General features: G+C 39.8%; 1 protein-coding gene across 16 annotated transcripts; it reads left to right on the forward strand.

Moving 5' to 3' along the window:
• The first annotated feature begins 4,337 nt into the window (after positions 1-4,337).
• LOC106579072 (elongin B) lies at positions 4,338-22,861 on the forward strand. Of its 16 annotated transcripts, none has more exons than XR_006760763.2 (7): positions 4,352-4,625; positions 6,017-6,151; positions 9,345-9,436; positions 9,601-9,702; positions 9,798-10,185; positions 10,268-10,367; positions 11,128-11,618. XR_006760763.2 is itself a non-coding variant. In XM_014158599.3 (4 exons), exons 1-4 carry the CDS (start codon positions 4,623-4,625, stop codon positions 20,711-20,713), a joined length of 360 nt encoding a protein of 119 aa, XP_014014074.1. In that variant the 5' UTR covers positions 4,458-4,622; the 3' UTR covers positions 20,714-22,861. The 16 variants fall into 16 exon arrangements, 1 of the variants encoding a protein (XP_014014074.1); XR_006760766.2 differs by having other exon boundaries at positions 4,372-4,625; positions 10,144-10,185; XR_006760759.2 differs by having other exon boundaries at positions 4,374-4,625; positions 9,345-9,507.
• The last annotated feature ends 978 nt before the right edge of the window (positions 22,862-23,839 follow it).

Below are 23,839 nucleotides of genomic sequence, written 5' to 3' on the forward strand. Positions count from 1 at the left end.
AGTCAATATTATTATTCCAGTCTTCCTGTTCTCATTATCGGAGTGGACACATTGTTTGCAGAGTGCACAACCTATGCTACACTTGGGAGAAACAACTTTTGTTTTATTTAATTCCATTTAGGAGTTCTGTCAATTTAGTAATTATCTTTTGTTTGGAGAGCTCCTGTCAATGTTGAGAAAGGACGAGCATATAGGCTACCTGGCCTGCGTGCAAATGTAGGCATATACAGTGCCTTCGGAAAGTATTCAGACCCCTTGACTTTTTCCACATTTTGTAATGTTACAGCTTTATTCTAAAATTGATTAAATAAAACATTTTCCTCAGCAATCTACACACAATACTTCACAATGACAAAGCAAAAACAGGTTTTTAGACATTTTTGCACATTTATATAAAATAAAAAAAGTATTCAGACCCTTTGCTATGAGACTCGAAATTGAGCTCAAGTGCATCCTGTTCCCATTGATCATCCTTGAGATGTTTATACAACTTGATTGGAGTACACCTGTGGTAAATTCAATTGATTGGACATGATTTGGAAAGACACACACCTGTCTATATAAGGTCCCACAGTTGACAGTGCATGTCAGAGCAAAAACCAAGCCAGGAGGTCAAAGGAATTGTCTGTAGAGCTCCGAGAATGGATTATGTTGAGGCACAGATCTGGGGAAGGGTACCAAAAAATGTCTGCTACATTGAAAGTCCACAAGAACACAGTGGCCTCCATCATTCTTAAATGGAAGAAGTTTTGAAACACCAAGACTCTTCCTAGAGCAAGCTGGACCCAAGTTAATAGTTGATACAATGTTTCAAGTTCGTTGCAGACAGGCCATGTGTAGCCAATGTGATTAATAGGATATTTATTTTTATCAGGATGTTTTCTACCTGCAAGCTGCAATGTTTTTATTTGTTGGCTTTATGTAGGCTATCTTTACATAGTTGGCAATAAAAGTTACTTTTTAGGTTTCTATCATTTTCATGTAGATTTGGATAGAATTTTGATTAACGTCATGACAATGATTTTGAGATATGAAGACGTTATTATAAATTAAATGAAACCGTTTCACAAAAATGTGTATTTGAAAACCATAACTGGCACACAGATCGGTAGAAATTGTAAGATAAATTGACATTCCACATGAGAAAGGTTGTCGACTCCTCGTGTAGCCTATTACCGGCAACTTCAGGAGAGTAATGGCAGAATCTCTGAAAGCCAGCAGGAGCAGGAGGAGAACAGTTGGGTCAGGTTAAGGTTTTTTTCTTCTGGTTATCTAGATCTCTGGCATCAAACCATAAGCTTAAAGCATCAGACAAGCTCAATGTATATAGCTGATTTTATTAAAACACATAGGGTGTGTCTATATGTGGAAAAATACACATTTAAAAATGTAGAGTAATCGAGTGGTCGAAAGAACATAACTTTCGGTCGACAGAGATTTTATTTAGTTGGGGAGAGCCCTATTATATTCAGATGTGTCTCCTTGCCTACCATCTTTATACATCAATGGCTGTTGTTTGCGGTATAAGAAGTGTAACAATAAACATGTCAGACATGTTATTTCCAAAGAAATCTCCCCAGAACAGTTAAAAAATGATGTATCTGTAACCAAGAAAATAAGAAAAAAAATATTTGACTTTCCCTATACCACCCAAGGCCAAAGATAACCATTTTAAAATGATAAATAATATTTATTCATCAAAATAATTTTTAAGATTGAAATTCAATGTAGAGCGTAATTACTGTACATTTTGTCAGAATGACATTGACACTACTGAATATGTTTTATTTTGCTGTGATTATATTACCACTTCCTGGGTAGAGTTACATGATTTATTACTTTCAAAGAATATTAATATTGCCAATTTCACAGCCAATTTCACATACAATGTCATCAAATTTGGTTTATTCCAAGATGATTATAATTTCAATTTCATGGTCAATAATGTAATATTAGCCAAATTCTTTATATACAAATGTAGATTTTTGAAAACTACCTCTTTATTACAGATTTTTGAAAGAGAGCTTGATATTTTTGTGCAATCATAAAGATTTGTTAAAAACAAATGTGCCCCAAAACTCATTGTTGCCTTTGATACATACAAGCTGATATGATATGTATAATTGAATGTACAGTATAAGACCTGTGACATTTAAGTGTTTATATTGTCACAGGCCAGCTCATAGCCTGTGGCAAAAATGAGAGGACATCAACAACCGGTATAGGCCAATTCAAAAAGTTCTTTATTATAAAGCAAAACTATTAATTCTAAACAAAGAAAAAGGAATGAGTTGTGGAAATGTCATAATGTAGGGTGTATGTAGGGTGCATGGATGCGTGAATATGTTTAAACATGACTGAGAGGAAACTAAATACACCAACAACGGAACAAACAAAACAGGATCATACCCAGAGGAGCAGGGAGAGAGAGAGCAAGCCAAGCGAAGACAAGAGAGAGGTTAGTGGAGCAGTTTGTTAAATACCCTGAGCCCAGGTGGCTCCAATCACACCAGGTCCAATCACTAACGACCCTCCTCTGCCTGCAGGAGGAACCGCCCCTGCACTGCAGAGGAGGAGCCATGACAATATATTATATATATATAAATATATATATATATATATATATATATATATATATATATATAAATATATTATATATATATATAAATATATAAATATATATATATATAAATATATTATATATATATATAAATATATATATAATATATATATTATATATATATAAATATATATATAATATATATATAATATATTTATATAATATATTTATATATATATATATAATATATTTATATAATATATTTATATATATATATATAATATATTTATATATATATATATATATATATAATCATTATTTGTCTCTTTTTTTTACCTTTCCTTTTTTTTTTAAACCTGTGTGCTTGGTTATGTTCTTTGCTAAATATGCATTTTGAATGTATAATTCAAGTTTCGTATATGTTTGTACAATTTGAAAAGTTTAATAAAAAAATAAAATACAATAACAGCAACAAAAATTAACAAACAAAAAAACGAATGTTCACATACGACGATTCATGGACCGTCTATATCGAGTTGCATCTGGTATATACCACCCAACATCACATGCGCACTAGCACTCAGTAGCAGCGGCGAAGTCCACATATCATTCAAAAACATGGCTGGCATTGGATGAATATAAAATGTTAATATCTTCAGCTGTGAGTGATGAAAAATAAATCGTCCTCAGCGACAATTATTTTAAGAATTAAATGGATGTTTTGTGCACAAAGGTGATGAATAAAGCGTCTTCTCAATTTGACTGTGTGCGTGTATGGAAGTTGTCTTTCTGGGCCAAGCGTCAGTTCAACTGCAGTACCGAAGCAAAACTGTAGGAGCAGTTGAAACCGTGCCCCTTAAAGGCGCTACATGGTCAATCTGGTAGTTGCATTGGCCATGCAGCATTTACTGCCATGCGGCCTCCGCAGAAGTCTGAGCAAACGGTGCAGTGCAGAACTGTTGTGAAGGAAGTTGTCAAGGAAGTGAGATGTGAATCTGGGCGCATGGTCAATCAGAAGTCTGCATTGGCCATGCAGCATTTATGGTGGTATGGCCTCAGTAGAAGTCAGGGCACTCATACTTCTTACGCTTCGTAGAGCAGTGCAGAGCTGTATACAGGACCTCCCGCCCTCACCTACCGTCAACCAATCATGTTAATGCGGAGCTATATAGAGCCCTCTGGATACGGCGATGCGGTACAAAGCTCAATGTGGCCTCTGCATACCTCTGGAGGCATAGCAATTGCGTCACACCATCCATACGGCGCCTCAGACCACATTTTTGGATGAAGCATAAATTGGCTTTTAGACGGTTCATAATTGGCGTATGCGAACGCGAGTAGATTACCTTTAAAACAACAGGTGGAGATGCTGGACACAGTCTCCAGTTCTAACTATACCCAGAGAGGAAGAGGCAAAGAGAGAGGCCTTCCAGCTGGTAGCGTTGTTTTTTGACTCACCAAACGAGTAGTTTTTGTATGGAGGTCATTGAGTGTCGAATATGGTCAACAAAACATGGAATGGCTTATTTGCTAGTGAGGTTTATTTAATCTAATAGAAGTTTCGTAATACTTAAGTAGGACACGTGACATTCCGGCAACTTTGAAAGAACACTTAATATCGGAGTTGTCTCGAGATAGCTATGCATATCCATGATATGAAAGGTAGTAGTATAGCATCTCTCGCCATTTTATACAGGGGGTTGACGTCAACAACCCTCATTGAATATGAAAATCATTAGACGTAACCACCAATCCAAAGAGAGAAATAGGCGGAGCCCACCATGCCGCTTTGTGGACAACGACTCCCATTGTTAGGGCGGGGAGACAAGTATCTTGTCAGTATATCCAAAATCTTTGTTATGCCTTAAGGTTTGAATACGCCCCGGCCGCGCAGTGCAGTCTGGGGCTACGGGCGGTGCTATCTGGGATCCTCGGTACGTCCCTACCTAATTGATGTTGACATTTCAAATGGTTAATGTAAGGGTTTGGGTAAGGTTAGGGACGACTTAAGGATTCTGCATAGCACTGACCGTGAGGCGACTGTCGCAACCATCTACTTGAAATGGTCAGTTTTCAAGAAAGCTTGCATGTAGTTTCTCGGAATATTTTTATATAAAGGAGACGGACGTTTTGGGGAATGTGGTATTATTGAATCAGCAGCCTTATTTTTGGTTTAGTTTACCGAATAACTTGATAGCTAGTTAGATAGCTTTTGCTAGGATAACGCTTTTAGCTAAAGCTAGCTAAAATTAAGTCAGTTTATTGTGGCAAACAACGTAACATTACAAATGTATAGTTAACTACTTTAAGTGGTCATGGCAAGTCTGTGTGGCTAGGCGAGATGCTAGCTAGGTAGTTGTATCAGGCTCAGGCTTTTAGATGACGGGAATCAAGGCTTTTGACCAAACAAACCAAGGCAGGGGTATCAACTAGAGAACGACTGCCGAGGGGGCATTGAGGATTTCAAGTTGAAGGCCGACGGTTGAACTGCACATATTCTTTCCTAAAACAGAATCCCCATTATAGTGAATGGAGAAATGACGATCTTCGTGGTCAATATTCGTGGATATATACAAAAACATCTAACATTATCATTTTTCCAAAAATTGTTTGTATTTCACCAGATGTATGTCATTGCAACGATTACTTTCAAATCACACAGTTAAGTATAATTTAGTTGCTAATTGCAGCCTGTAGTACCTTGTTCGGCCTTCAACGAGATCAAATCAATGTTGTCGCATGCTCCGAATACCTTAACGTTAAATATTTACTTACAAACCCTTAACCAACAATGCAGTTAAGAAAATATTTACTAAATAAGAACGTTTATATACAGGGGGTACCGAGTCAATGTGCATGTAGGTAGGGGTAAAGTGACTCAATGAGGGGGCAGCACTGGGCTAGCTTGCAACATCACTTCCTAGAATAGTTCAAACATTGCATGTGATGTTTCCAAGAACTCTGAGGGGGTGCATCCTAATTGAATACCACAGTATGAGTCATAACCGGGAAATGGTTCCGATTCTTTTTTTCGTTAAGGGTTTTTAGAAATACTTAATATAAGGTGTGTTTCGTGTAAGCTTACCCTGGCGTGACTCTTTGATAACCGTGCAAATCTCTATCGGACAAGGTCACTTAAATTAAAAAAAAATATATATATATATATATATATATATATATATATATATGCCTGTAATTACCCCCCAAAAAACGAAATGCTAGTGTGGCTATCCTACTACACATCTTGTCGCAAGCTTTGACGTCAACCAAGGAACATTTCTCCATACATACTCATTAAGTAGCAAGTAACCTAGCAAATAACGTAGATATCGTAGCCTTTTTAGTTTCTCGTGTAAATAATTCATATTGTGCGTATTTTTTATTTTTCAAATTACCTAGCTAACTACCTTAGCATTTAAAAATTATAATTTTTCATTTTACCCTCTGCTTTTGTAGCGAACCTTTGGTCTCTCGGTCGATCAGAAGCATCTGTACAGGATTGTAACCACTATTCCAATAAGCATACATGCATTTTTTTTTAATCGTTTTCCGACCTCTAAGTGAAAGGAGTCGCTGGAGCCATGTGATAAGGTAAGCCCTGTTTGCTAGCTACTAACAAGCAATTTTGGTTAAATCAAAGATGTGTTTAGCTAGGTGCTTGTGAAAATTTGCTAGATAACCACCGACTGTAACGTTAGTTACTTGTACAATGCACGTTACCTTCATTACAAGTTAAAAATAAAACCAGCATAGGCTAGCATAATGACTGTTGTGACCATTTTATTGACATGTCTTTAGTGAGCTAGCCAGCTACTTTTTTTCACGTGGTGACATGCTAGCTAGCGTTAGTCCACAAGGGAAGGGATATTCAGCTAGCTGAGTCTTGAATTCACCGTTCATGTAGTTAGACTTTCTAGTTAACGGTAGGCCGGCACCGTGGCAAGAATAGTTGCTTAGCTAGCATATCACCACTTAAAACACTGCCTACATGAACAGTAAACTGTTAACTATCTAGCTAAATATCGCCTGGTGGGCTAGCTAGTTGGTAGGCACCTGGTTGGCTACAGGGCCTAAAAGTAACTTTTTGGTCCCCCAGCTACTGTGGCAGGTAGATTAAAAATAATGGTTTTGTTGCCATAATTACATAAAAACGAATGACCATGCTATTTAAAGTTTCTAAAACAATATGTATAATAGTAAGAAGTAATGTGGTATATAGCTCAATTTCATTTTTTTTGTCACCTGAGTCTTTTAATCAAAATAGCAGACAACGTTATGCTGCCCATTTTAAGGGCGGGAGGTTACCGTGGTAACGAGGCCACTCAACAAGTCACGTGTGAGTTTTGGGATCTACACTCTTTTGAAGCAGCAGATTCAAACTAATGTTGAAAAACGACCAAGCTTGTGAACAAAATAATGTAATTAGCCGAGAAACACGATGACAGTCTCACTTTGTAGACTTTTGAGTAAATTAGACCAACTTTTTCTCTGTGTGCAGCGCCTCCCAAAAATGAATCAATCAGTACTTCACTCATTGCGCACAGCTCCCCTGCCCGGCAATGATTTAGGATTCTTTGTGCAATTTGCAATTTGCAGCTATTAAAGAAAACAGCAGAAATACTTAAAACAGCTACTGCAGCGTTTTTCTAACCCTAAAACTCACACGTGCTCATACTTTTCTTTATTCGCTAATGTAGAGCCCTATTTTCACTGTAGAGCCCTGCAAATTGAACACCCGCCAACGTGGATGGTGAAATAGACATTCTTACCTGCCAATACTTAACTTTACCCGCATTTGGTGGGTGGACAGTTTTTAATTTTACGCTCTAGTAAGCTAGTTAGCTCCATTAGCTAACGTTGGCTGGCTGGCTCACAAATTACTTGTGACCTCAATGTTTTCACCATACGAAACACAAACGGTTTTGTTCAACGAGTGCATCTGCTGTACATGACTAATCATATTGCTTGTGAAGTCAGTTAAATGTCAGCAGGGATGGAAATTAAGCTAGCCCAATGCTATTACTTTTCAGACTGGGTAGTAGACAATGTGCCAAACTAGCCTGACACAGCAGTGACATTTTTCCTTTACAAACATCACATGCCACAGATTTAGGCCCTGAATGTAGAAATCACAGCTGGCCAGTGCCCAAAATCCTTATGTTCCATCCCTCAATGTCAGTCCCTTTTAGATGATCCCCCTATCACTGTTAGTCCTCCTTAGTGACTGTACGGCTGAGGGTTTTAACTTGCCTCTTGAGAATTACAATCACGCATACAGCCCTATAACTCATCGCAATACTTCACCTCTTCGGGCAAATAGTACCATAGACTGTCCTGATCATCTAGTTGAGCATTCCAGATAATTCCTCCATCCCAGTAGAAATGTCCCATCCACATAGTAGGATTTTAGATGTCCAGATAGACCAAAGCCCAGTCTATTTTAGTGTAACTATAGTCAAGTCTGGGTTATGGTATTTTAATATACACTACATCACCAAAAGTATGTGGACACCTTCTCATTGAACATCTCATTCCAAAGTCATCAGCATTAATATGGAGTTGGTCCCCCCCCCCCCCCCCCTTGCTGCTATAATAGCCTCCACTCTTCTGGGAAGGATTTCCCCTAGATGTTGGAACATTGCTGCAGGGATTTGCTTCCATTCAGCCATGAGCATTAGTGCAGTCAGGCACTGATGTTGGACGATTAGGCCTGGCTCGCATTCAGCGTTCCAATTCATTCCAAAGGCCTTCGATAAAGTCCAATTGGTAGTAGCTAATACAGTGAAAGAATGCCATGCTATTGTTTGAGAGTGCATAGTTATTAAATTAAATGTATTAATAAACCAATTAGGCACATTTGGGCAGTCTTGATACACTTTGAACAGAAATGCAATGGTTCATTGGATCAGTCTAAAACTTTGCACATACACTGCTTCCACACTGATCCTTTTTTTTAAACTGTTGCCATACAGTTGGAAGCACAGAATCATATAGAATGTCATTGTATGCTCTAGCGTTAATATTTCCCTTCACTGGAACTAAGGGGCCAAGCCCGACCCATGAAAAACAGTCCCCTCCACTAAACTTTACAGTTGGCACTATGCATTGGGGCGGGTAGTGTTTCCAGATTCGTCTGTCAGACAGACAGATGGAGAAGCGTGATTCATCACTTCAGAGAAGGCGTGTCCAATGGCGGAGAGCTTTACAGCACTCCAGCTGATGCTTGGCATTGCACATGGTGATCTTAGGCTTGGGGGCTGCTGTTCGGCCATGGAAACACATTTCATGAAGCTCTCAAGGTTGCTTCCAGAGGCAGTTTGGAACTTGGTAGTGAGTGTTGCAACCAAGGACAGATTGTTACGCGCTTCAGCACTCGGCGGTCCCGTTCTGTGAGCTTGTGTGGCCTACTACTTTGCTGCTTAGCTGTTGTTGCTCCTGGGGGTTTCCACTTGAAAATAACAGCACTTACAGTTGACTGGGGCAGCTCTAGCAGGGCAGAAATGTGGTGAACTGACTTGTTGGAAAATTGGCATCCTATGACGGTGCCACGTTGAAAGTCACTGACCTCTTCAGTAAGGCCATTCTACTGCCAATGTTGTCTATGGTGATTGCATGGCTGTGTGCTCGATTTTATACACCTGTCAGCAACAGGTTTGGCTGAAATAGCCGAATCCACTCATTTGAAGGGGTATCCACATACTTTTGTGTATATAGTGTAGATATCATTTTAGTAATCAACCTAGCTAGTAGAAGTAAGTTAACTTGTATCGTTTTTGTCTTTCAGATGGACGGACTGGAAACCCAGTGACAATACTCTGCTATGTAGCTGCCATTTTCTGGTGGGAAAGAGAAATGGCCCTGTATTTACCAGAAAAGGTAGCATATCCACCATGGCAGAAGAGGAAGATCCTGTTGATTGGGAAACAAGAACAAACGATGATGAATGAGTATTATAAACAATACGTTTTCTGTCCAGATAAAGATGGTGATACAGCATTGGAAAAGACCTACCACTGACAAAATGTCTCTTTGTTTTTCAGTCTAACAGGATTGCATCCCTCAGGCCATCCGGTGCATGGACATCCTGTGCCAGTGTGATCCGATTGTGGAGACTCCAGTAAATCGAGCCTGTGGCCGGACAGGTCTGTAACGCATCAAATATGATACAATATTGTGTAAAACATTGAATTTGTAGACGCATCAGAATGTTACTGTTGTACCCATTTTTAAACATAAGGCGTGGCATGCAGAACGTCAGACTCACTCCACGAGAAGCAGTGCATGATCAACGCCGCCCTCGGCAGGGGGATCTGCTAGAAGTGATGTAGTCTCTCACTCTGGGTGTAAGACATAATTTAAACATCACAGATATAAATTCTGACTGTGCCCATGATAAAATGTAATGTGTGTTATGAAACTGTGGAGATGCATTCAGACCAGCCTTTGTGATTTGAACTTATGTTAACTACATTACTTTAGTTTGCTGCTTTGAGGAGAACTTGAATGTAATATAAACTATTCTAGTTGCCTATTGTTTGTGAATGATCTTTGTTCATTGTTAACTTCTTTTTCAACAATATCAGATAGTCAGGGATGACCGGGGCCTTCAGCAAGTAAGACACGGGGTAAGAAATCATTTGAACATCACAGAAACAGTATAAATTCCCACTGTGCCCATGATAAAGTTAACCACTACCTGCCCTCCAGGACACCTACAACACCTGATGTCACAGGAAGGCAAAAAAGATCAAGGACAATAACCACCCGAGCCATGACCTGTTCACCCCGCTTCCATCCAGAAGGCGAGGTCAGTACAGGTGCATCACAGCTGGGACAGAGCGATAGAAGCTGTTTTTCAATCTCAAGGCCATCAGATTGTTAAACAGCCACCACTATCACAGAGAGGGTCAGCTGCCTACCTACAGACTTGATATCATTGGCCACTTTAATAAATGGAACACTAGTCACTTTAATAATGCCACTTTAAGCATGTGACAGGTAGCCTAGTGGTTAGAGCGTTGGACTAGTAACTGGAAAGTTTCAAGATCGGCTCCTCGAGCTGACAAGGTAAAAATCTGTCGTTCTGCCCCTGAACAAGGCAGTTAACCCACTGTTCCTAGGCCGTCATTGAAAATAAGAATTGTTCTTAACTGACCTGTCTAGTTAAATAAAGGTTAAAACAATATATATGATTACTCATCTCATATGTATATACTGTATCCTTGAGCATCTATTCTTTACTATTTATTGCATCTTAGCTGCTCTCATTGCTCATCCATATATTTTATACTTATATATCCTCATCACATTCCTTTACTAGATTGTGTATTAGGTTTTGTTGTGGAATTGTTAAATATTACCTGTTAGATACTGCTGTACTGTCAGATCTAGAAGCATAAGCATTTCGCTACACTCGCAATAACATCTGCTAACCATGTGTATGTGACCAATAACATTTTATTTTACATTACTTTCATTGGCTGCTTTGAGCAAAACTTGTATGTAATGCAACTTATTTTGTGAGCTGTGTGTGTATGAACTATGTGAAATATTTTTGCTCTAAACAGGTACTGACAGGAGGAGCAATATGAGTTTGGCATGTTATGGAGGCTTTGGTGGTCCACTCAATGAAGCAGGTGTCCCTTCCAGTGATGTGGAGCTGACCTTGGACCTGGTGCCAGTAAGGATGGTTTTCAGAGGCTGTAAGTTCCCCCTTGATATAGAAATCCTTTGACTTCACTGCCTCCTCAATGGTAAGGTCCCTTGCACCATTGGGACACTACCTCCACCACTGCTGTGGTGCACACTAGACCATCTGGTGAGGATCCCAGACCCTGTGACCCATAGCCCTGACTCCTGCACATCCATCCCTGTGGCCATTTTTAATGTATTGATGTGCTCTTCGTTATCTGTGGCCCACTGTAGACGACACCCCATCCAATGACTGTGAACACCTTGAAATGCATTTGTTGTAAGGAATGTGCTTTATAAATAAAGTATGATTTGATTGATGACATTACAGCTGTAGAATATTTAATAAATTGTAACTTTCACATGAGGACAAGTTAAGTTTTTCCATAAACTTTTTAATTGATAACTTGGGATTTTATCACTTGACATATCGGTCATATAGTGGGAAGGATCCTATAAATCAAGATTGTTAATACATGTACCACTCTGAATAAATCAATACTGTGCCTGTTTGTAGATTTGTCTCTGGTCATGAAAATACAGGCTAGATGTCTAAACAAAGTTAATCCTTTGACATGGCAATAGGATTTTAGATATTTATATTGAGTTATTACAGTCTGATATCTGAGGTAATCTGGTTAATGATTATATAATTAAATGGCTCTTTCCTTGAATGTTGACAGCTGTATAGAACACATTGTATTGCTAAGATGTACTTCTCCACATGGCAACCCTTTATAGTGGTCTTCTCCCCTTTTAATGTTCTGATGCTCATCCTTGAAAAATGCTATAAGGTCTGAAATAGACACCAAAGTCGACATACTGTATAAACAATTATCTAGGCTAAGTAAAACAATTGTTTAATCTACTGCTCTGCTAACTAGCTAGCTAAAGTATAGTCCGTGGCTAAATAAAGGTAAATAAATAAGAAGGTAGTGGGTTGGACACAGGTCTCTGATCTTGCTGGTGAACTTGCTGGTGAACGGTAGCTGACAGTGTCGGCTAGAGATGACGTGCAGGAGCTTCCTGCAGGAATTTGTAGTCTTGCTCAGGTCTTGTCTTGGTAATTAGCGTTTAACTTTTTTTTAAATTGAGGCAAATATATTTATACAACTCACCTTGTCTGAGAGAGATGTTAATGGTTATCAAAATGTCACACTTGGGTAAGCCTACACGAAATAGACCTTTTTAAATTAAGTAGTTCTAAAATCCCAAACGCAAAAACGATTGGAACCATTACCGAGTTTTAACGCTAGGTTTTATGTGTGTGCTGGACTATATTGCAACCAGAGTATGGGTGTCAAAGAAAGTAGTTGGCGTGTGGAAAGTGTGGGTGTGTCGAAGCACTTTGCTGCAATAGGTTAGATGGTTTTCATTGAAGATTTTTTTATTATTCCGTTTCTTACCGCGCAACTACAGTACATTGAGCTACTGTACCATGAGAGTTTGGCCTTTTAAACCAGCGGATGTCTGTCATGTTTCACTGTTTTACCCAAATTTGTAAATGCTCAGTTATAAAACTGACGATTGTTTATTTTGTATTTGTTTGGTGTACTCTTGTTTCATGCGTTGAGTGTGTGTGTGCTTACTATGACTGTAACCCTGATATTGGTTACTTGGGATCACACCATTGCAGGACAGTAGTGCTTGTCAAGTGGGAGTGAAGGGCAATGTGTCCCGGTGTTGCTATTCATAACCTCCCCATTGAGTAATAGACTGTATGTTGGCTATTTATCAAGGTGACATCTAGATAGTTATCAATATTAGTTGTTTCTTGTGTAGGCTGCTATCCTACTTGAAATCAAATCGCGTGAGAGAACAAAATCGCCACATTGGCTACTGCTGTCGACACGACCGTGATACCAAGTAGTAAGGGACTGTCCATTTGCCATATGGAAATTCTCACCGATCATACGGGAAATGCCGCAGAGGTCCCTACAGGTAAGGAAGCACTTCAAGTCGGCAGGCAGGCCGATACAACACTGGTGCACTGGTCGCCGCCGTATCTACTTGTTGTGCAACTCAATCAGCCACGCAAAACATTGAGTGGCTACAAATCTGCCCAGTTAGCTGATAAGCTTTCCATAAACCCACTCCTTTCGACATGCCAATACTGTGGTTGCAATATTGGGCTACAGCTACCCATACTTGAAAGCTCTGCCATGGAGCAAGATGGTGACGTGCTGAAATGACACTTCCTGATCTTCAAATGCACCACTGAGAATTATCATCGGAAACAATGGAGTGATGTCATCAATGGCTTCGTCCATATTTTTTTTAGAGTTAAGTGACAAGCTAGCCAGCTTGATAGACTTGACACTTGGCTAGTATTGCCAATTATTAAATAATGATCAAACATCTTGAGTGTAGGCAGGGCAAACCCGTTTTGGTGATTTCTGGTATATCATTAAAATATATCAATCACTGCATGTTTTTGGACTGATACAGCTGTTTTCACCTGATTAAGTACAATACCATTGGAAATTAATGTTGAAAGTTCAATTTATATTTCAGAAACTTAGGTTGAAAATGATGCTGTTTCTACTTCCTGTTGACAAGACATTATGAAAAATAGCCCAACGTCAAAACAGTTTTAAAGTGTACAAATCATTAACTAATATGCAGGAATAGTTTGAAGTATTGAAAACCTAAACATAAAATGTGCTATCTACACATATAGTGCATTCGGAAAGTATTCAGACCCCTTGACCTTCTCCACATTTTGTTACGTTATAGCCTTATTTTAAAATTATTTGGAAAGGCACACATCTGTCTATAAAAGGTCCCGCTTTATAAGGTTCCACAGTTGACAGTGCATATCAGAGCAAAAACCAAGCCATGAGCTCAAAGGAATTGTCTGTAGAGCTCCGAGACAGGATTGTGTTGAGGCACAGATCTGAGGAAGGGTACCAAAACAAAACATTTCTGCAGCATTGAAGGTCCCCAAGACCACAGTGGGGGACCTTCGGAGCTCTACGGACAATTATAAAGACAGGTGTGTGCCTTTCCATATCATATCCAATCAATTGAATTTACCACAGGTGGACTCCAATCACGTTGGAGAAATAACTCTAGGATGATCAATGAAAACAGGATGCACCTGAGCTCAATTTCGAGTCTCATAGCAAAGGGTCTGAATACTTTTGTATATATGATATTTATTTTTAATAAATTAGCAAAAAATTCTAAAAACCTGTTTTCTCTTTGTCATTATGGGGTATTGTGTGTAGATTGATGAGGATTTTTTTATTAAATCAATTTTAGAATACGGTTGTAACGTAACAAAATGTGGGAAAAGTCAACGGGTATGAATACTTTCCGAATACGCTGTGTGTGTGCATCCTGGAGTCGCCTCTTCACTGTTGACTTTGAGACTTGTGTTTTGCGGGTACTATTTAATGAAGCTGCCAGTTGAGGACGTGTGAGGCGTTTGTTTCTCAAACAGCTCAAATAAGCAAAGAGAAACGACAGTCCATCATTACTTTAAGACATGAAGGTCAGTCAATCCAGAAAACGTCAAGAACTTTAAAGGTTTCTTCAAGTGCAGTCACAAAAAACCATCAAGCGCAATGATGAAACTGGCTCTCATGAGGACTGCCACAAGAAAGGAAGACCCAGAGTTACCTCTGCTGCAGAGGATAAGTTCATTAGAGTTAACTGCACCTCAGATTGCAGCCCAAATAAATACTTCACAGAGTTCAAATAACAGACACATCTCAACATCAACTGTTCAGAGGAGACTGTGTGAATCAGGCCTTCATAGTAAAATTGCTGCAAAGAAACCACTATTAAAGGACAACCAATAATAAGAAGAGACTTGCTTGGGCAAAGAAACACGAGCAATGGACATTATACCAGTGGACTGTCCTTTGGTCTGATGAGTCCAAATGTTAGATTTTTGGTTCCAACCGCCGTGTCTTTGTGAGACGCAGAGTAGGTGAATGGATGATCTTCGCATGTGTAGTTCCCACCATTAAGCATGGAGGAGGAGGTGTGATGGGGTGGAGGTGCTTTGCTGGTGACACTGTGTGTGATTTGTTTAGAATTCAAGGCACACTGTTAACCAGCTTGGCTATCACAGCATCCTGCAGCGATACACCATCCCATCTGGTTTGCGCTTAGTGGGAGTATCATTAATTTTTCAACAGGACAATGACCCAACACAACTCCAGGCTGTGTAAGCGCTATTTGACCAAGAAGGTGAGTGGAGTGCTGTATCAGATGACCTGGCCTGTACAATTACCCGACCTCAACCAATTGAGATGGTTTGGGATGAGTTGGACCGCAGAGTGAAGGAAAAACAGCCTACAAGTGCTCAGCATATGTGGAAACTCTTTCAAGACTGTTGAAGAAGCATTCCAGGTGAAGCTTGTTGAGAGAATGCCAAGAGTATTTAAAGCTGTTATCAAGGCAAATGGTGGCTTCTTTGAAGAATACATTATGATTTGTTTAACACTTTTTTGGTTATTACATGATTCCATGTGTTGTTTCATAGTTTTGATGTCTTCACTATTATTCTACAATAAATAAAGAAAAACCCTTGAATGAGTAGCCTACAAGTGCTCAGCATATGTGGGAACTCTTTCAAGACTGTTGAAGAAGCATTCCAGGTGAAGCTTGTTGAGAGAATGCAAAGAGTGTGCAAAGCTGTCAAGGCAAAGGGTGACTACTTTGAAGAATCTAAAATCGAAAAATATTTTGATTTGTTTAACTTACTTTTTACTAAACACTTTTCTTTTTTAAATGCATTGTTAAGGGCTTGTATGTGAGCATATCTGTAACGGCCGTCGTAATGAGTAGACCAAGGTGCAGCGGGAAAATGTATGCTCATCTTCTTATTTATTATAAAAGAAGGAAAAACCAAAAGAAACACATATACAAAAACGAACGCCACTAAACAGTCCCGTCAGGTGCTACATACACTAAACAGGAAATAACTACCCACAATTCCCATTACCAAAACACCCCTATACATAGGACCTTCAATCAGAGGCAACGAGGAACAGCTGCCTCCAATTGAAGGCCAAATCAATAAACTAAACATAGAACTAGAAAGACTAGACTAGAACATAGAAATATACTAACATAGAACATAAACCAAAACCCCGGAACACTCTAATCAAACACCCCTCTACAAAACACATAGCCCAATAAACCCCGAAACACTCTAAACAAATACCCCCTGCCACGTCCTGACCAAACTAATATAACAAATACCCCTTTACTGGTCAGGACGTGACAATATCACTGTAAGGTCTACACCAGTTGTATTCGGCGCATTTGACTTACAATGTAGAAAATAGTAAAAATAAATTCATAATAATAATAATAAATAAAACCCTTGAATGAGTAGGTGTGTCCAAACTTTTGACTGGTACTATATATATATATATATATATATATATACAAAATATACGATAACTTTGAAGAGCTCGGTTTGTTAACATCTGCTCAACTCCGAGGCATCATTTGCTCCTGTTTAATCAGCTTCTTGATATGCCACACCTGTCAGCTGGATGGATTATCTTGGCAAAGGAGAAATGCTCACTAACAAGGATGTAAAAAAATGTTTGCACAAAAATTGAGATAAATATGTTTTTTGTGCATATGGAACATTTCTGGGATCTTTTATTTTAGCTCATGAAACATGGGGAAAACACTCATATTTCTGTTCAGTGTAGTATTGAAAAAGTACAGAAGTTTAGATATGCCCTTTAGATTCTTCAAAGTAGACTAGAGCTCCATAGTTTCTGTGCGGCAGCCTGAACATTTTACATCCCTACTGAGTGTAGTTAGTCAATAACAGTAGACATAAGACAATATTGTGTTTGTCAGCCTAAAATTGTATTTTATGGGCTGTATCATGAGCCATATTTGGGTCACTCAATTCTGAAATAACTCTCTCCAGGCTTACTAATTGCTAACTTGTTGATGTGCACTGTATTTGTGTGTATACTTAACACCTTCTCCTGTGGTGTATTCATTACGCAGATTCTGTTGCAAAACATTCTGTCTGTTGCAAAACGTTTTGCAACAGAAACCGTTTACTCCAAACATTTTTTTTTTTTAATTGGAAAAATTCAGGTAGGTCCCTCACAGTTTTGTTCTGTTTGCTCTGTTTGCTTCCGTTTGGCTCATAAATGGTAAACGGTTTGCATTGCAAGACATAATTTATACAGCCCTATTCTTTCCTCTCTCTCAGGATGTGTTCCTTATGATCCGGCGTCAGAAGACCACCATTTTCACAGACGCCAAAGAGTCCACCACCGTCTACGAGCTGAAGCGCATTGTCGAGGGAATTCTCAAGAGAGAGCCTGAGGAACAGAGGCTCTTCAAGGTATCACAGGTTCTACCTTAGTAGTGAGTTGGGTTGAGTTACGCGATTGTTAATACACTACACCTGCTCGTCCAACATCTCATTCCAAAATCATCAGCATTAATATGGAGTTGGTCCCCTTTGCTGCTATAACAGCCTCCACTCTTCTGGGAAGTCTTTCCACTAGACGTTGGAACATTGCTGCAGGGACTTGCTTCCACCGAACCTCTTGAGCATTAGTGAGGTCGGACACTGATGTTGGGCGATTAGGCCTGGCTCGCAGTCGGCATTCCAATTCATCCCAAAGGTGTTCAATGGGGTTGAGATCAGGGCTCTGCAGGCAGTGGCGTAAAAATACTTTAAAGTACTACTCAAGTAGTTTTTTGGGGTATTTGTACTTTAGTTCACTATATTTTTGACTACTTTTACTTCACTACATTCCTAAAGAAAATAATGTACTTTATACTCCATACATTTTCCCTGACACCCAAAAGTACTCATTACATTTTGAATGGCTAGCAGGACAGGAAAATCGTCAGATTCATACACTTAACAAGAGAACATCCCTGGCCATCCCTATTGCCTCTGATCTGGCATTGCGCACTAATTGTTTGTCGGGAGCTTCATGAAGCTTGTTACGTACGCCTCTAGGAAGAGGGAACGCAACACCCTGCTACAACTCAACTCCCCGTGGAGTGAAAGAGGTATGGGACTGTAGGTGGAGTGAAAGAGGTATGGGACTGTAGGTGGAGTGAAAGAGGTATGGGACTGTAGGTGGAGTGAAAGAGGTATGGGACTGTAGGTGGAGTGAAAGAGGTATGGGACTGTAGGTGGAGTGAAAGAGGTATGGGACTGTAGGTGGAGTGAAAGAGGTATGGGACTGTAGGTGGAGTGAAAGAGGTATGGGACTGTAGGTGGAGTGAAAGAGGTATGGGACTGTAGGTGGAATGAAAGAGGTATGGGACTGTAGGTGGAATGAAAGAGGTATGGGACTGTAGGTGGAGTGAAAGAGGTATGGGACTGTAGGTGCGAGTAAGGATGACAAAGGCAGAGAATTACCGTTTACTGGGAATTTATTCCTTCCCACGGTAAATTTGGGGAAAAGGGGCTGAAAGGAACCAAAGAAAAGAAAGTAAATGTCAAAGCCCCCTCTCCTACCTTACCTGCCTACCCACTACTTACCTAACTTAGCACCACCTGGTGCACTAACCAAAATACAAAGGGGTGGTCCGCCCAGGTCTTACCTAGTGTGCATAGACAGTGAATACTACAGGTTATGTATCCCCTTCCCCCTGGGAACAAATGATACAGAAAACTACAAACAAGTTCAATAATCAAAACAGTCCTTTGGACATAAACATACCTCCGCAGGACCGCTACAAAATACTTCACAAAAAAAAAACTCTGAGAAACAACTAACTCAGGACATAACCATCATCTCTCTCAGAAACAACCAACACAGGACATATCAATCATCCTCAACTCTCTTAACAACAACCAACACAGAACACACTAATCATCCACAGCTCTTTCTAAGAAACAACCAATACAGGCTATCACCCTCAGCTCTCTTCTGAGCAACAGAACACTGGCTTATATAGCTGGAGAAGGAGTCTAACGGGATACAGCTGTATCCTGACGAGGGGGAGGGGTCAGCTCTCCAATCATCGATGTGGCCGACCAATCAGCTGCTTGGGGGGGAATTTCAGGAAGCCATCCTGAAACACACACATACAAACAAAACCACAACACAGAAACTGGGGAACGTAACAAAGCTCCCGACAAACAATTCTTGTACTGACGTTGCTTCCAGAGGCAGTTTGGAACACGGTAGTCAGTGTTGCAACCAAGGAAAGACGATTTTTATGCTCTACACGTTGCAGCACTCGGCGGTCCCGTTCTGTGAGCTTGTGTGGCCTACCACTTCGTGGCTGAGCCGTTGTTGCTCCTAGACGTTTCCACTTCACAATAACAGCACTTACATTTGACCAGGGCAGCTCCAGCAGGGCAGAAATTTGACGAACTGATTTGTTGGAAAGGTGGCATCCTATGATGGTGCTACGTTGAAAGTCACTGAGCTCTTCAGTATTGGCCATTCTACTGCCAATGTTTGTCTATGGAGATTGCATGGATGTGTGCTTGATTTTATACACATGTCAGCAATGGGTGTGGCTGAAATAGTCGAATCCACAAATTTTGGCCATGTAGTGTGTTTTTGTTAGCTATATTAGTTTTCAAGAGGGATCTCCATCTCACCAGAAAGTTAACTTCTCTGACTTATATCAAATGTGAGCTAGCCTCAGTTTAAACAGTCAAGTAAATGTTTAAAAAAATTATAATTCTGCATTTGGGTCCACCACCAACAGTGTCAGATTTAGTCAAGACTTTACAACATAATTTAGTGTCTCACGACTTTCAGTAACATTAGCAAATGTAATCATCTCTTTCTTCCCCCAGGATGACCAGTTGCTAGAAGACAGTAAAACTCTTGGCGATTGCGGCTTCACCAACCAAACTGCAAGACCTCAGGCCCCAGGCACTGTTGGACTGGCTTTCCGAATGGGCGGTACATCCATTTACACTAACTACTCCTCCAGCTACTTTACTGTCACCAGTCCCAGTGTAGTCCCCCTCTATTGGATTTGGATTATTTATGCAAGATTTGAAAGCTTCAGGCTCCTCTGGTTTTTAAATATTCTTATCTAACAAAGTACAGGCTTACAGGGTGCTTCCGAACAAAATGCGTTTAAAAAAACAGCAACTTGATTGTTTTCGATGAGAGCAGCACGTTTGGGGAGGGCCTAGGATTGTGTTGTGCTGTCCTTCAGGAAAGTTGGGGACGTTAAGGGTCTTCCAATTGAAAACGAAGATTAGATACAGACAGGTGTGCTATGACTGTTTGATTCGTCAGTTGACCAGTGAATGAATTTGCAGCTACTACTGACCACCGTTTCAGTCTGTTGTCCTCAGTAGGCTGTAATGTTAGTACGCTGTGTTATTGAGCCCCCTTTCTTTCTCCCCTCCCCTCTTCAGATGAGATGTTTGAGCAGCTGCAGGTGGAGGAATTCTCCAGTCCTCCAGAGCTCCCTGACGTCATGAAGCCCCAAGACTCTGGCAGCACTGCCAACGAACAGACTGTGCAGTGATGAAGGGAGGCATGGAGGGATCGGGGATGGGGAAAGGGCTGTCTACAAAAACAGCCAAGGAGGTATAGGTGGCAGGGTAGAGGATATGTACCATAATTGTGGGTTAAGATGGGATGGGGCATGTGTAACCAAACCAGGTTACTACCAACCACCTTCACCTTAACCGGACACTCCTGGATCCCTGTGAATTCTTTGCAAACAGCAGTTACTTTATGATAAGAACCCCCCTTCCTTGCTCCCCAGCCTTCTTGTCAGGTGCACCATTCTGTTCAAACACATTGGGAATGAGTCTGACACATGAGTGTCAGGGTCAAATGCTCTCATTTGAATGAGTGACTCTGTTGGTTTTGAGTGTGACTCTGTGTGTGTGTGTGTGTGTGTGTGTGTGTGTGTGTGTGTGTGTGTGTGTGTGTGTGTGTGTGTGTGTGTGTGTGTGTGTGTGTGTGTGTGTGTGTGCAGGGTGTGAAATTAACTTTGGTCCACCAGACGTAGTGGTTGGTGGCTGCCCGAATTTTACCACCCCTCACATTTTTCACCAGCCACATTTCCCCCTGAAAAAATATAAATCACCGAAAAGACTGTACCCCATCATGCTTTCACCACTGTAGCACTGAGATTCTATTTTCCAGAGTTGACACGCATATTCACACTTAAATGTTTTTTTTTTACATGTGGGCTTTGGATTTAGAAAATAAAAATGCACTCAAATGCTCTGTATGACCACCTGCCAATGTGTCTGGTAAGAATAGACATTATTTGAGGCAATGCCAAACTACCAGCATGTGGTTGGTGTTAATTTACCACCCTGTATAAGTGTTAGATAATTATTGTTCTTACTATTATTATTCTTAAAGGAAAAACCTACCCAAAACCGCAAATTCCTATAATTTACAGTGTTAAAAGAACACTATGTGAGAACAATATTTTTCATTTTGTCGTTATAATAAGGTTGGTAGCAACATGTGAAAATCGTTGTGGAAATCTGTTGCAGCTCAAGTCGACTACAAAACCCCCAATGGAATGGTCTCTATGGGCTGGCTACAGTAGCTAGGTAGCTAGGTAGCTAGGTAGCTAGCAAGCAAGCAAATGTAGCTACACACAATAATACCAAAGTCAATATCAGCATGTGAAGTAGCTAGTTATCTGTAAATTCGCCTAAAGAAACTGCACTATCAATTTAGGAGTCTACAATCTCACCATGTTCAACATGCAGATCGATGTGCCTCGCAGAGGTCTCACATTCGCAACGGCACCATGCAATGCTCCCTGGACTGAAGAGGCAGACAAATATGAGAAATGTGCTGGATGCACAAAAACATTATAACAGTCAAAATGGGTGAAACTTTCCTTTAAAATGGCAAAGTGGCATTTGTGTGTAACAAACAATGTACTGGAAAAAAATGTGCATGGGTTAGGAGTCAAACGTTAAAACGTGCAAACATGCATGAGAGAATCCCATTGTAAAGAACAAGAAAAAAGACTAACACTAAAATCTCCACCATCGGATAGTCTTTCATCATAAATGATCTTCATGTTCCCCAGTTCTCTTCCCTGGGCCACATTCAAAATAGTCAAATGTTGTGGAACGGTTGCAGATAGAAATGTCATGAATAGATCTGACGTGATTGCTTATTTTACACAAAGAGCACCATGTTTGTTCCACATCGTATATTCTTATCTGAACACTCCACAATGTTGTGTGCCGCTAAATGCAGCTCAGGTTAAGCCAGTTCCAGTGTGCATTTCTGAATAGATTTCTTTCCACACTTCGACCTGGAAGGAAAACTCCTTTACACTGTAAGGTAAATGCTGTTCTCCTTCATTATAGCATCGTTCTAGCTTATTTTAATTTGATGTAATGTGGAAATTCTTCCATTTTCAGCCCCTTCACTCTTGTTTGTTTGCACTGAGACCAAAGGCTTGGAACTCCTGGACTAAGCAGGAGAACCGGTTGGTTGAGGACATCTTTTTGTGACGTTTAAAACAAAACTTGGCAAAAGATGGTATCGGCATTGGACTGGTTTTGGGGTGGGCATGCCATACATCAGGTCATGTGACAAAAAAACGGTGTGACATCAGTTTCCCCCCAAATGAAAAAACATAGCCTGTAACTGTGAGCTTAAATAAATATTTGTTTATTTTTTAAAACATGTTGGTTGCTCTATTCAATTGACAGTATTTCAGTGTTTATAACTTATTAGTGGCATACCTAATACATGACTAACATTTAGTTGAGGAATGTCATTGTAAACCATAGTCAGTCATGCTCATTGCTTAGTCAATTCAGAATTGAAATATTGCTTTTTCAATGTTTTTGGTCAAATCCACTATTGAGGAGAAGAGTGACATTCTCAGTTCTGTAGCAACAATTCCCGTACTTATTCCTTGTGAATGAAGCTTGACATCTCTAACCAAATGTGTTTTCTAGATTAGATTAACTGTCACAATTTGTATCCTGGCAGACACGATGTGAAGGACCCCAATTGGAAATAGATAGTGCAAATGCGCAACAACACCATTTCACAGCTACATCATTACCGTTAGTTTGGCGCTTGCCAAAAATCTAAAATGTTCTATCCCAAATATGGACTAGGAATGTAAAAGGTGACCTCATTTGTCGGGTAAATGGGGGGGTTGTAACAAGTGGTGTATATAAAACCTGGATTACAAATACTATGTATTTGCCAATGAAAGGTTTTTAAAGCACCGGGCGGCCATATTGGCACTCCCCAGAAGAAGGAATTCTCCATTATTTCAATTAAATGGACAAAATAACATGTATTTAAGTAAAAAATAATAATAATTGTAGTGGGGACAATAACATAACTTTAAAAAAAGTATACTTTAAGGAAATTGTTTTTATATTTGTTCATTTTTTATTTATATTTTTAGCTCACAGAATATACTTTGAAAGTATGCATTAAGGTGTCTATAATATAATAAACGTGTCAAAAACAAATGTTCACATTAATTAATGCATTTCTATTGCTTCCAAAATATGTTTAACGCCGTTAGGGGAGTGCCAAAATGGAGGCGCGGTGGCTTCAAAGCATCGCCCTCTTGTAGTCATCTAGTGTGTATATATAGCGTGTTGGTTGTAACCGCAGTAATTTAACTACGCCTTCT

This window comes from Salmo salar, chromosome 19 (genome assembly GCF_965601325.2).
Source record: "Salmo salar chromosome 19, fSalSal1, whole genome shotgun sequence".
Taxonomy (NCBI): Eukaryota; Metazoa; Chordata; class Actinopteri; order Salmoniformes; family Salmonidae; genus Salmo; species Salmo salar.